This window comes from Carassius carassius, chromosome 14, assembly GCF_963082965.1.
Source record: "Carassius carassius chromosome 14, fCarCar2.1, whole genome shotgun sequence".
NCBI classification, from domain to species: domain Eukaryota; kingdom Metazoa; phylum Chordata; class Actinopteri; order Cypriniformes; family Cyprinidae; genus Carassius; species Carassius carassius.
Genome location: NC_081768.1, coordinates 22,443,216 through 22,455,578, shown reverse-complemented (window position 1 = coordinate 22,455,578; position 12,363 = coordinate 22,443,216). Strand labels below are relative to the sequence as shown.

The window sequence follows — 12,363 nt, the reverse complement described above, 5'->3', positions numbered from 1 at the left end:
ACCAAAAAATAATTTTTGGTTCCCAGGAATGTAAAGTTAGTCTTCAGCATCTCATCCACACAAACCAGTGATCATTTACAGTCTATAACCAAGATCCAAAGTGAAGAGCCCTGTATCAGAGCAAGTTGTGAATCAATCAGAGCTGTTAATGTAAGGCCTATAGTGTATGGCTGTACTGTATGTCTATGGAATGCTAATTGGCAGTAATGATAATGTCACTCTTCATGGCAGATTAGTGCAGTCTGAATGAGCATAACCCATCAGTCAGCACACAGCCTCTCACATACCTAAAGGTCATTTAATCACACACTCGTACGAGTGCATTAATATGTCACGCTCGTCAGGAGTGCTCACCTGGGATTAGCACAGCTCTGCGCGTGTGTGAGAGAGAGAGAGAGAGAGAGAGAGAGAGAAGAAAGAGAGATGTGTGCAAGAAAGAGTACTGAAGCTCTGCTAGGAAAAAAAGACTACATTCTGTATGTTATTCAAAAAACAGACAGACTGATTATATGCATAAGTGTTCTTTCAATTCATAAAGCATTTTCCTAACCTGACAGAAAATTAAGCCAATAACATAAAAAATATAAAAAAATAAGCACACTTAATTGCTTTAAAAAAATGCTATATTTACAACAGGTGTACTTCTGCTAATACTGTTTGAGAGCATGGCTTCATTAGTACTGTAGGGAATGTATGCATTGTATGCCTTATCCCAGATGTAAAGAGAGAGCAGATCTGGAGTGCAGGTTGCCATAGCAACCCTTCCTGAGCTTCCTGACGAGATGCTGGCATCATGGCGGATCAGAAACAATGACAGCAGCTCTCAGTGTCCGGATTCATTTATTTCATCCGTCTGACTGTCAATTGCATTCCGATAGAAATCAGTTCTGATTAACCTGCGGTGAAACTTTAAGCTCAGTTATTTTATTGTCTAATTTATTTATAATTGACTTTTTAATGAATCGTTTTTTTTTTTTTTTTCAGGGCACAATGTAATTTTTTTTTTCTCAGTGTCACACATTTACTCATTTGATGACCAAAAAATAGTGTAGAATCTTAATAGGATAGTTCAACCAAAAATGAAAATTCTATTTTAATGATATCCTTACCACCTTTCTGGGTCCTGAACGTGCTACTGTTCATCGCCTTGCTGTCTATGCAAAGCCAGAAAGCTCTAAAATGTTATCTAGAAATTCTTTATTTCTGTTCTGAAGATTAACGAAGGTCTTATTTGGAACAACATTAGGGTGAGTAATTAATGACAGAATTTTCATTTTTGTGTGAACTAACCCTTTAAGTATTTTTGTGTTTTAAATCATAACTTTTCTTTTGTTTAACATTTTTCCAAACCCTGAAACTCTTGTTTATTTCCAGGTTTAAATTAGATCTTTATTCAATGTGCAATTTAGTGAAATCAAATGGACAAAATATCCTCATCTCAGAAATCCATTGATTCTGTACTTTGAGCACCATTAAATATTTGTAAAATTATCTTTTAGTTATGCAGAGCATACAGCTGCTTGACAACTGCAGTCATAGTATTTTTTTTATAAATTAGAGATGCCTTGGTTTGTATCTTGAACAGAATGCTCCTTTCACACTTTGGCAGCATTTGACCATATTTCCCTAACAAGGAAGAGGACAGTCTGTGCCGTTCACAACTGCTGCAAAACAAGCTCTCCTGCGTCAGTGAGAAAATACAGTCCAGCCATCAGGAACAGTGACTGTGGTCAAGTTACATCAGGACTTCACCACTGAGAAGTGTAAAAATGTGTTTTTAACATCGACCAATGAGCTGTGTTTTTATAATCATTTGTGCAACAAAAATGAAAGACCATTAAAGGGATTCAAAATTGCATTCTATTTATCTAAAAACCCTCCTGTTCCAAACCAAATATGTTGTTTGTCATTTACTTTTTTCTGAACTTTCTCATAAAAATTTGGTACATCATGATTGGTTATACACAGATATGAATACATGGATAAGAATTATGTCTTATGTATATTTTTGGAGCCTGACAGCTCCTGGTCATCATTCACTTTCAATGTATGAATAAGCTGCTAAATATTTCTTTAGTGAATCATATGATAGGTGAACTATTAAAGCTATCAATATTTAGGCTAATATGCATTTATATTTATACAGTATACACCACCGTTAAAGTTGTGGTCTGTGAAATATTTTTAAACTTTTTTTTAAAAAAAAGTCTCTTATGCTCGCTCACCAAGGCTGCATTTATTTGATCAAAAATAGAGAAACAGCAATACTGCAAAATATTATTACAAATTTAAAAACTGAAACATTTGTTTTTAATGTTGAAAATGGTTGTGTTGGTTAATATTCTTGTGGAAACCAAGATACATTTTTGTTTTCAGGAAGTTTTATTAAGGAAATCGAAATCTTTTGTAACATTACAAATGCATTTAATGTCACTTTTGATCAATTCTATGCATCCTTATTAAATAAATATTCATTTCTTTCCTAAATTAAAAAATATATATATCTTACTGACCTCAAACATTTAAACGGTAGTGTATAGTATATTTTGAAAGTGTTCATAATCACGCTTAAGATTTGTTATCTGTCATTCTGGAAGAATAAACAGCAGGCACTGTTTCTCAGGTATAATAAAAACGTACCTATCAGGCCATATGACAAAAACTTGTTGACCGATGTGAGAGCGAGGCCTGTGATTGGTCCAGTTGTGTCCTCTGAGCGGACCACCTCCAGAAAAGGTCTAAGAAACACGTTGGGCTCCACATCGGACAGATCTGGAATGACAAAAGAGAAATCTCTAGGTCAGTGGAGGGCAATTCAACCTACTGACATAAACACATGAGTGAAATACGAGTCAGTTACTATTTTCAGCTAATATGACAAATTATTCAGTTGCTAAGAATAATTTTGTGACATACAGTATACATGAACAATGATTTAGTAGAGGTGTGTCATGACAAGCCTGTGTGCATACATGTGCAGATGCAAGAAAGGTAGAGCCAGAGAGCGGGTAAAGCGAGGGCTGTTTCTTATTCACCTTGGCAGAGCTGGGTATCTTATTACAACTCTGTTTCCAAAAGCTCTTGTTTAAAGCAGCTGTGTAGGATGTAGGATTTAGCGTTAATGAAAATGACTGAACTGGCCGGGGTGGGAGGACCCGCTGAAGAACAGCTGCTGGGAAAATTAAAGCCTCTCTCTCATCATTAAGAATGCAACGATAGCGCTTTTTAGAAACAGAATAAGAGTAGTACTTTTCTGGTCTTTGCCGCTATTGATGCATGTTTTTTTTTTAAAGGCTATAAAGCCTACTGTATTATGTTTTGACAGACACACTAATTTCTGAGGCTTCTAAATGATCAAACCTTTTGTATACAATCTTCAAAGTGCCTTCTATCACCTGATTTGATACTTCATCCTGTTTTAACAAATAAACTACAATAAAATGTGCCACTTCAGGTCGTGGTTCAAGTGTCTTTTTGTTGTAAAAACTATAGTGATTTTCCTAGATATTTATAGATTTCAAGATTCTAAACCAATTTAGGTTTACTTTCTTGTTTTTATCTCTCTGCACATCTCTCAATGAACACTACTTTATTGCATTGCGTTACTGCCCTCCACAATAATAACTACATATCTCTGACCATAAACTGAGCATTTAAATATCATCTTACTAAGACATATTAATGGGAGATAAAGAGTAACAACTGATATTTCCATGCATTTTATGTAAGCAGTCTGCTACACTGTTTTAAGGATGTCATGGATTTATATTATCAGAAATTTTATAATTATCCATTTTTGACCACATAAATATCAGCAACTGTAGCAAGTTACAAAGTTCTGCTTGGGCCAGATTGGGCCTCTGAACTTTTTTGTTTTTGTTTTGTTTTTATCATTCAAGACATAAAAGTATTATTTATCAAATATAAAAAAAATAATAAATCAAACACATTCACAAGTTAGATTTTGTCTGATAGTTACAAAAACTGCTGCATATTTAAAATATTTAATATTTGAATAATATTTAAATTTATGGGGGGGGGGTATTATTTCTAATGTCAGGCTTTGCAGGGTTAAATACAGGTCAACATGAAGCAAGGGTCAACTTTCAATCCGTTTTGTGCAATGAATTATTGGCTACTGTGAGAATTAACACATACTCAATTTACAAACTTTTTTACAGTAATACCAATAAACCATTAATACTGAATCCAATACACATACTACAAAATGATATGGTTGTGCATCCCTACTCTTAATAAACGTGCATAAAACATGCGTGTATTAATGAAAAAAAAACTTGATACATTCTCCACAGTGTCCCATACAGTAATTTCTGATGAGAACAGCAGAGGTCAAAAAATAATCGGCCTGTTGCACGATACAAATTTAGGCCTGGGGCACTGAGTTTATTGATGAGCTTTTATAAGAAATAAGCCGAGTCCACCACACATAAAGCCTTAATCTAACAGAGCCAACAAAACACAGCTGCAGCCGAGGATGCAACATACTTCATTATCTCTGCCGAGCTCTTTATTTGTGGATGGGAAAGCACCCCGGGCCAATCCACCCGGGCGCAGGGAACAGCCCCTCTGAAAACTCCGGCGAGAGGGGGCGAGGGTTACCAAATACAAACCAGGTAAAATAACAATGGAAAAATTAGTGGAGTCACGAAAACCTTCTGCGAGTGTCGAGCCGAGGCGAAGCTTGCAATAGCAATTCTGGGCGGATTAGGGTTCCCCGAACAGCTACTTGTGACTTCAAAGCCTGAGTCGAGCCTCAGCCAATTTTACAGAGTGCACATATGACCACTGAGTATTAGCTTGTGATATCTAATACGCCTGCGGCTTGTTTGGAGATAAAATATAAAATCATTTGGAAATTTCCACACTTTGTCTTATCCGTGGCCAGGTTGCTTCTAGACTCGCTTCCAAAAGCAAATCTTCCCTCGCACACTTTCTTTGGGGAACTTGATGTTTTTTTATTTGTATTCTCATGGGGGAAAGGCTCAGTAATGCTCCGTTCCTACACTGAAAACTCTTTGACGTGCTGTGGTATCTGATAACAAGGGTCTCAAGTGCTTACCACTTAACCAGAGTTCACGAATAGCCAAAGAAGAATAACAAAAGTTACTTTGAAATCAAGTCTAAGAAACGATGGCAAACCTTCGAAAACACAGGACAAAATAACTACACCGTTAACGCGTTTCATCAACCCCAGAAACTTTTAAAGGTGGGCTTAGACTATATTACTTTACAGTGGAAGAGGGAGTCTGGAGTGAAGTGGGGGCGATGAAGGGAGAGGGATCTCAAATGAATCTGTCAATAGAGGCTAATAAAGTCTTCATCAGAGGCGATCACCCCGTAAGTGCCACCTTCACTGCAGCTAGTCTCTCAGATTGGAGAACTCAATTGTGTTGTATTGATCCGGCCGGCCATTGGCGGCCTGTCATTCTGCCTCCCCCCACATGCAGCAATCTTCTTAAATAAAGGCTAAATATGACTCGGTACTTCAGCGCAATCTCCGGGGCCACAGAGGGAAATAAATAAAATTGAGGTGGTGGACCATGATGGTGAGACAATCACACAGTAACCAGGGTGACCTCTGTGTGACATTGGCCAAAATAAAAAAGGGATTAAAGTCGGTCACCCATCCATGTATGCTCCGGCTAAGGGTTTTGAGTCTCCAAGTATGAGCGTGTCCTTGGAGAACAAGCTCGGAGAATTGAGCAATGGCACGGCTCCTAACAATCTCCCTTAAGATTCAATTGTGCCTGTACATAACTAACAGAGGAACTGTTAGCAAAACTATGAGAGACTATCGCTCTCATTTTCATGATGTTTATTGCTTAATTATGCACACAAAAAAAAAAAATTAATTGGATTTTCAAGTTGTGGAAAAAATTTTCCCATCGCATTGGGAATTGTGCAACTGCCCGTTCTGTTGTGCTGACTGTAGTTCTAAACTCTGATGAGTGGACAGAGTCTGGTTTAACAGCCGGCCTGTGCAGCCGAGTGTGACTGGTACCTCTACAAATAGCCCCGAACCCTTGGGCCCCTGGGAGCACCTAGAGAAGAAGATGCCGTGCCACACATTACACATGCACATCAATTGGCAGTGATGCAGAAAGGGCTTAAAACAGAGCACAGTTTAAGCGGTTGAGGGTCTGAGCTATAAATGTTTGTAAGAGCAGAGCAACATCGAGAACAGCATTGAAGCAGTGTTTAACTGACTTAAATGCATCCCAAGGAAATCTTTTAATGTCACCTTATAAATGGGTTTGAAATTGTTTTAAAGTTGGCTTCTCCAATCATTTAGCAGACTTTCCATTTACATCTACTTCCATTTTTGAACGCAATAGTCCAAACCTACGTTTTGTTATTTTCGATATATACATCACAATACAGAAAAGATCTGTTGCTTCTTTGGCTTTGCTATGCCCTTTGATTTTAAAACCCTCTATACTATAAATAAATATTGAAAATAGTAAAATGATTTATCTAATGATTTACCAATTAGTTTCAAGTTGACTCTTGTGCAGTCAGTGTTTCCTATAGACGTTATTTGATGTGAACCTGATGCCAAACTTAATCAATCTATTATTTCACATGCAGGTAAAAAAAAAAAACACCTGTACAGACTGAATGTACTGTAAGTCACTTTGGATGAAAGCATCTGCTAAATGCATCAATGTAAATAATTTACATTTAGGCACTTAGCAGAAGCTTTGATCCAGTGCAATTCTTTCAATGCACTGAAAATATACAAGAAAAATATCTTGATATTAGACAATATTTGTATGTATTAAATTACATTTTTTATTATTATTATTATTTTAAGGTATTATTAATCCATAAAGCTCCAAATAAAGGGTATTAAATGTTCAAATCATCATTAAATTTAGTAAATTATTTAAAATGGCTATTAACACCAGATTATTTAAAATATAAGCCATTTTATGATTTTCCACAAAAAAAAATTTATTTTGACATATATACAATGATATAAAATGGCTCATAATGTAATAACATCATTTTGGACATACCACCCAGTATATATAATATATAGCATTAGTAGGTGCTTATTTAGAGACTATAGATATTCTTCTGCACTCAATGAAAAAGAAAACAGAAAAGATTCAAAATGACCAAATTATACTAGAGCACCACTAACCGATCAGAATTCCATAAGAGCCATCACAAAAACAAGAGGAGGCAATTTTCCAACTGTTTTTATAGACTAATGTGTGTATATGTGCGTGTGTGTGTGTGTAGGACACCGCTATTCAGAGCAGCAAATGATCAGACTATAGCAGCAGTAATACAAAAAGTGGCTGACTCTCAGTGCTAGACCTGCTGGGCCTTTGTGTTAGCCTAATTTAATCACAAAAGAATGAATAACTTAATTTGTTAGACTGCTGTGTCACATATTTTAGCCAATCATACGGGCCAAGTGTCTTCTGTAAGGCTGAAAACAGCTATGCTTGACTGATCAAACTCTTTCAACTGCTACTGAGAAGTACAAGAACATATAGAAAAACCTGTTTGGAAATTTGTGTAACATTTCTATACCCTTTGAATAAAAGAATAAATGAATGTGCATCAAACCTTCCTAACCCACTCACTCCATTCAGACAAGCACCAATTGAGAGTCAATTGAGACACAGTTCACAAGCTCACGGTGAAAATTACCTCCGAACAAAACGACTCTCAGCCCACAAGGGTTGCGAATGGGGGTGAGCAGGGGAGGTGGGGGGTGGAGCATCCTGTGGCCAAGCCAGCAGCCCAAAACCAAACACTGATGGTTATTGATCTGCTAGTGGAATTAGAGCCGGGTCTTTCCAGCAGCCTGCTCTAATGCTGCGGGAGATGGGACGAACTAACAAGGCCAGCACGGCTAAGGCAAACCCAGGGAGACTTCTCATCTCAGGCCCCAAACACAGCCTGATCCATCTGCGGGGAGGAGTTTGACGCATGTCAACGCGCCTGCTCTTTTCTCTCCTGCCTCTTGAAGAAAATTGGCACTTGTCGAAGAGGGCAATTAGGTTGTAACAATGTTATGGAACTCCATATGGTCGTTCGGTACAACCCACAGTGGTGTTTTATAAATGCGTCGAACAATGCTCGCCACAACCTAAACAGGCAATTTGAAAGCCCCAGAGAAATTAAAACTTTTCAGAGAGCTTGCAAAGTAACTCATTGAAGATTTTTTTTACCCTAACTGTATGATATCAAAGCTGTATTTTAGCATGAAAGGACGACATTTATATTGCACAGGATGTGATCTGATTTTGCCATTTGGCCAAGAAAAAGGAAAACAGCTTTAAAATATATGACCTTCATAATCTACCCCAAAAGCTTTGAAAAGTAAAATCTAACAAGAGCTCTTAAAATTTGAACACTACTTGCACACTCAAAAGTTTGGGGTTAGTCTTATTTTTAATTTTTTTTATCAAAAGTAATCAAAAGTCAACAAAGAACATTCAATGTGTCTGTAAATACATGTATAGTGTTACAGATTTTAAGATGTTTACTGGAAGTAATTGCTGTTCTTTTAAAATCTCTATTTAAAAAAAGAATCCTGAAAATGTATCTCAAAAGTATTGTCAAGTTGTTTCCACGAAAATATTACCAGTAAAAAGTGTTTTATGAATTGATAACAATAATACATGTTTCTCGAGCACCAAATCAGCACTTAAAGTCACTTGTAAGAATAGGGGACCAATATATTGTTAATATAAAGAAATCCATATATTTTTTTTCCACAGGTGTTTTCCTCATTAAGAATTATGCATTTTGTATTTTAGGGTTGAAGGACGTGTTCATAAAATTAACCAATAATGATTTGGCAGAAAATGAACAGTACCTTGGTGTATAATTTTTTAAAGATCACTTGCCACTGAAAACTGAAGGGCTGCTAAATTTTAATAATTTCGTAATACTACTGTTTCACTGTATTTTTGATCAAATAAATGCAGCCTTGGTGAGCATAAGAGGCTTTAAAAAAACTGACTTTTAAATTTTTGAAAGGTAGTTTGTAAGTAAAAAGCATAGAAAAAGAAGGAGTGAGGGTGGGCCATTATAAATAACATTAATTGCTGCAATGCATCAAGAGCCCTGTTCTTCAAGATCAAAGCTCTAAACATTAGGTAAGCTAATGAGAAGGGGGTCTGGAGAAGTGCTCTTACATTAAACTACTACTGACCGGGAGCCCAAAGCATGAGGAGGAGTGTGTTTTTTATGTGAGGAATGAGAAAGTGACAGCACAGCACTACCTTCACTGCACAAAGATAAACAACTGGCCTGTTTAGCTAGCCCTCACCCCTAATCCCAGCCTTTTCTGCTCTCTCCTCCAGCTCATCACTCTCTCCTGCACTCAAGGGGCGGCTGGGGCTTTGTTTGCTGCACCTTGAGGCCGATATTAAAAAAAAAAAAGTGCAGAAGAGATTTTGAGTGACAAAAGCAAACAAACAAACAGCAGGGCTGAGGATGACCTTTGACCTAGGGGGCTTTGTTCAAATCACCCTCCAGTCATTCTGAGTAGATTCAAACACTGTTAGTTTTGACAGAGGTGAAATGCTGCTAGTGTGAGATTGAACTCTACTTTATGGAGGGAAAAAAGACAAACAGAGGGAAGAAGGTAGAGATAAAGACTGAAGTAATCGCTGCCAAGAATTTCGCTTTTCCATCATAAGAATAATTCACATTTTAAAAGGTGCCACAGAATGCATTCATACAGTATTTTAAATTGTTCTCTGATGTCCCCATATTGTGTATATGAAGTTTTCGCAAAATAATTATTTTTAGCTTGTTGAAATTGCCACTTTCAGGGTATGAGCCAAAACGCGCTGTTATTTGAGTTTGTCCACTTTAAATGAAAATGAGCTGCTGCTCCCGCCTCCATTTTCAGAGAAGTGCGGAGCAGTCAGTGTTGCCAATTCTGCTGTTTTTCCCCCGGGTTTGAGCAACCCCTATAATGGATATATAGCCCCTAAAATGTGAATTTTACGAAGAGAATCCCACCAAAAATTTTTATTTTACCTCTCCGCAATGCGATTTTTACCAGGAGACCCCCCTCAAAATGTAATTGGGCTAGTTTTAAGTAGCAAATGGGCAGGCTTTGTTGCGAATACCTGGCAACCCTGGGGAGCTTCAAGAGCTCATGCTCACAGGCATACCACCGGTGTTACCATTTAACTGGTGGTGACCATATTATTGACTTCACACGTTCCAAATGGTAGCTTTAACAACATTAGCTTTACAGAGAGTCATTTGGTAAACAAAATATGATGAGTGATGCTTACTTTGTCTGTAGTCTGGATGTTTGTGCATGAAGCATTGGTATCGTACCCTCTTTCAGAAGCAATCTTCGCACAACTATAGCAGTTCCAGAGCTGAGCTGACCCTCGTTTGTGAGGCAGTCCAGTGTAAAATGTTAGCATAAATGTATAGGAAATTTCCATTTTTTCAGAGACATTTCCTTTGAACATGAAAGTTAACCACCATGTCCTCAGCAGTCTATGGAGACTTTGTTGGTGCATCCCAACACACAACACTTTTAATGGCTCTTTGGCGCTGACATTGTATCTCCAGTAGCTACAGCAAGAGAACAGTAATAGCAGACCGCTGCTTCTCACTCAGGCCTGTGTATATGCTAATAGGGCAGAGAGCGTCACAAATGGGCGGGACTTTCCCCGCATATGACGTCATAGTGAGAAACCTAGAACTGTTAGTGTGGAGAGACGGGTAATGATTTATTAGGTTTATAAAACAATGAATGGGTGGATTTTTACCATTATAGGGTGGTTGTTTTCACCCCCTGTGTTCAAACCGAGCGGCAACCTCCCGCTCTCTCTCGTGAAGCCAACAAAGAAGTAACTAAAACTAATTCATCGACTGGCCGCTTGAGGCTGGCTGTAAAAGGGAGTCAGTCCCATTGACTCCCCATGTTAAACTGCCCAACTTTACAGCAGAAAAAAAACATGTTTACAGCCTGGTGCAAAAAATTATTTTGGTTTATATAGCTAATTTTGCCCTTCATGACAACTGTGAGGTGGGTGAATTTTTTAATAACGCATCCGCTAGGTGGGCGTGGCTTCAGCAACCAGCTCCCGCCTTTTTGTCCATTTTCAATTGTCCGGGAGAGTCGCGTGGTGATGCGCTGGCAAGATGGCGACGGCCCGCTCTGCACACTTTAAGCTTCAAAAACGCACTTCAGGAGTCTACGGGTGATGTCACGGACACTACATTCATGTTTATATACAGTCTGTGGTTCAAACGCTGTATAAAAGTGAGTTCTGCATTCTATGGCACCTTTAAAATAATACAAAAAAACTGTTTTCATAACATTGTACTTTGATCAAATCAATGCAACATTGGTGAGCATATCAACAGTAGTGTAAACTGATAAATAGTTTCAGATTATGGTTAACTAATAATGATATTAAAAATTGAATTAATAATATTAATTATAAAAAATGTCAAAATTAATGATAAAAAACTTGTCAGTAAGTACACTTTGTACCTCACATGAGATTATTAAATACTGTATTATAACAACTTCCGTAAAACACGATGTAATATTTCTTATTAATTGGTACAAAACCAATTATTATGAATTTATTGGGGAAACAACAAGAGGACCCCAGTCCAAACATGATGCATTCACAAACCATGACTTCATTAGTGCACATTCTCTGCCTAGCCTGCACCTGTTATCCTGCAAATAAAATATATTTTTTATGCTGCATACTTTGAACAGAAGCCACATTATTCCGGCTGACCACAGAGAGGAGAGGAGCCGGGCAGTGAAAAGCAGGCCGGAGCATACAGTAATGTGTTTCACAGCTTGCTGTCTACTCATGATGGATGGACTTGTGCTCCAAAATACTTTACGCTCAATCACCTTATAAATAACGGATGTTTTATCATGCTGAATTAAAACATTTGAGAGATGGCAAGCATATGGATAAGTTCTGCTGAGTGTGTGTGTGTGACTGTGTCTCCACCGAGCACTTCCTGAGGAATGTGTTGCTGAAGGTTACTTCCTGGGCTCCAGAAGTCTACGGTGGGAAGTCTTCAGGAAGCATCCCAGTAGTGTCCAGAGATGATTTACTGCGTGTCACAGTGGCGGAATGATGTGGCCATCACAATGTGGCAAGAGTTTCAATTCTGATACATCACTAATCATGTAAAGCTGCTACAAATTTTACAACACCACTTGCCTGATGTATCTAGACATAGAGATTCTTTTGTTCTGATGCAATTCAGTGTATTGGAGTTCACATTTGAAAACATCCCAGTCTGTCATCAAGATCAAGGTTCCAAACAAAACAAATCCATATAAATATTGCTGTGTTTTCTAAG

The 12,363-nt window shown here is 37.7% G+C and overlaps 1 protein-coding gene across 4 annotated transcripts in view; it reads right to left on the bottom strand.

The window, feature by feature from the left end:
* LOC132157357 (Golgi-specific brefeldin A-resistance guanine nucleotide exchange factor 1-like) overlaps positions 1-12,363 on the bottom strand; it is a 91,086-nt gene that overhangs the window by 38,730 nt on the left and 39,993 nt on the right. For all 4 annotated transcript variants that reach the window (XM_059566686.1, XM_059566687.1, XM_059566688.1 and 1 more), the window contains exon 4: positions 2,641-2,772. In XM_059566686.1, coding sequence (XP_059422669.1) covers positions 2,641-2,772 — 132 coding nt within the window. The remainder of the gene's footprint in view (positions 1-2,640; positions 2,773-12,363) is intronic.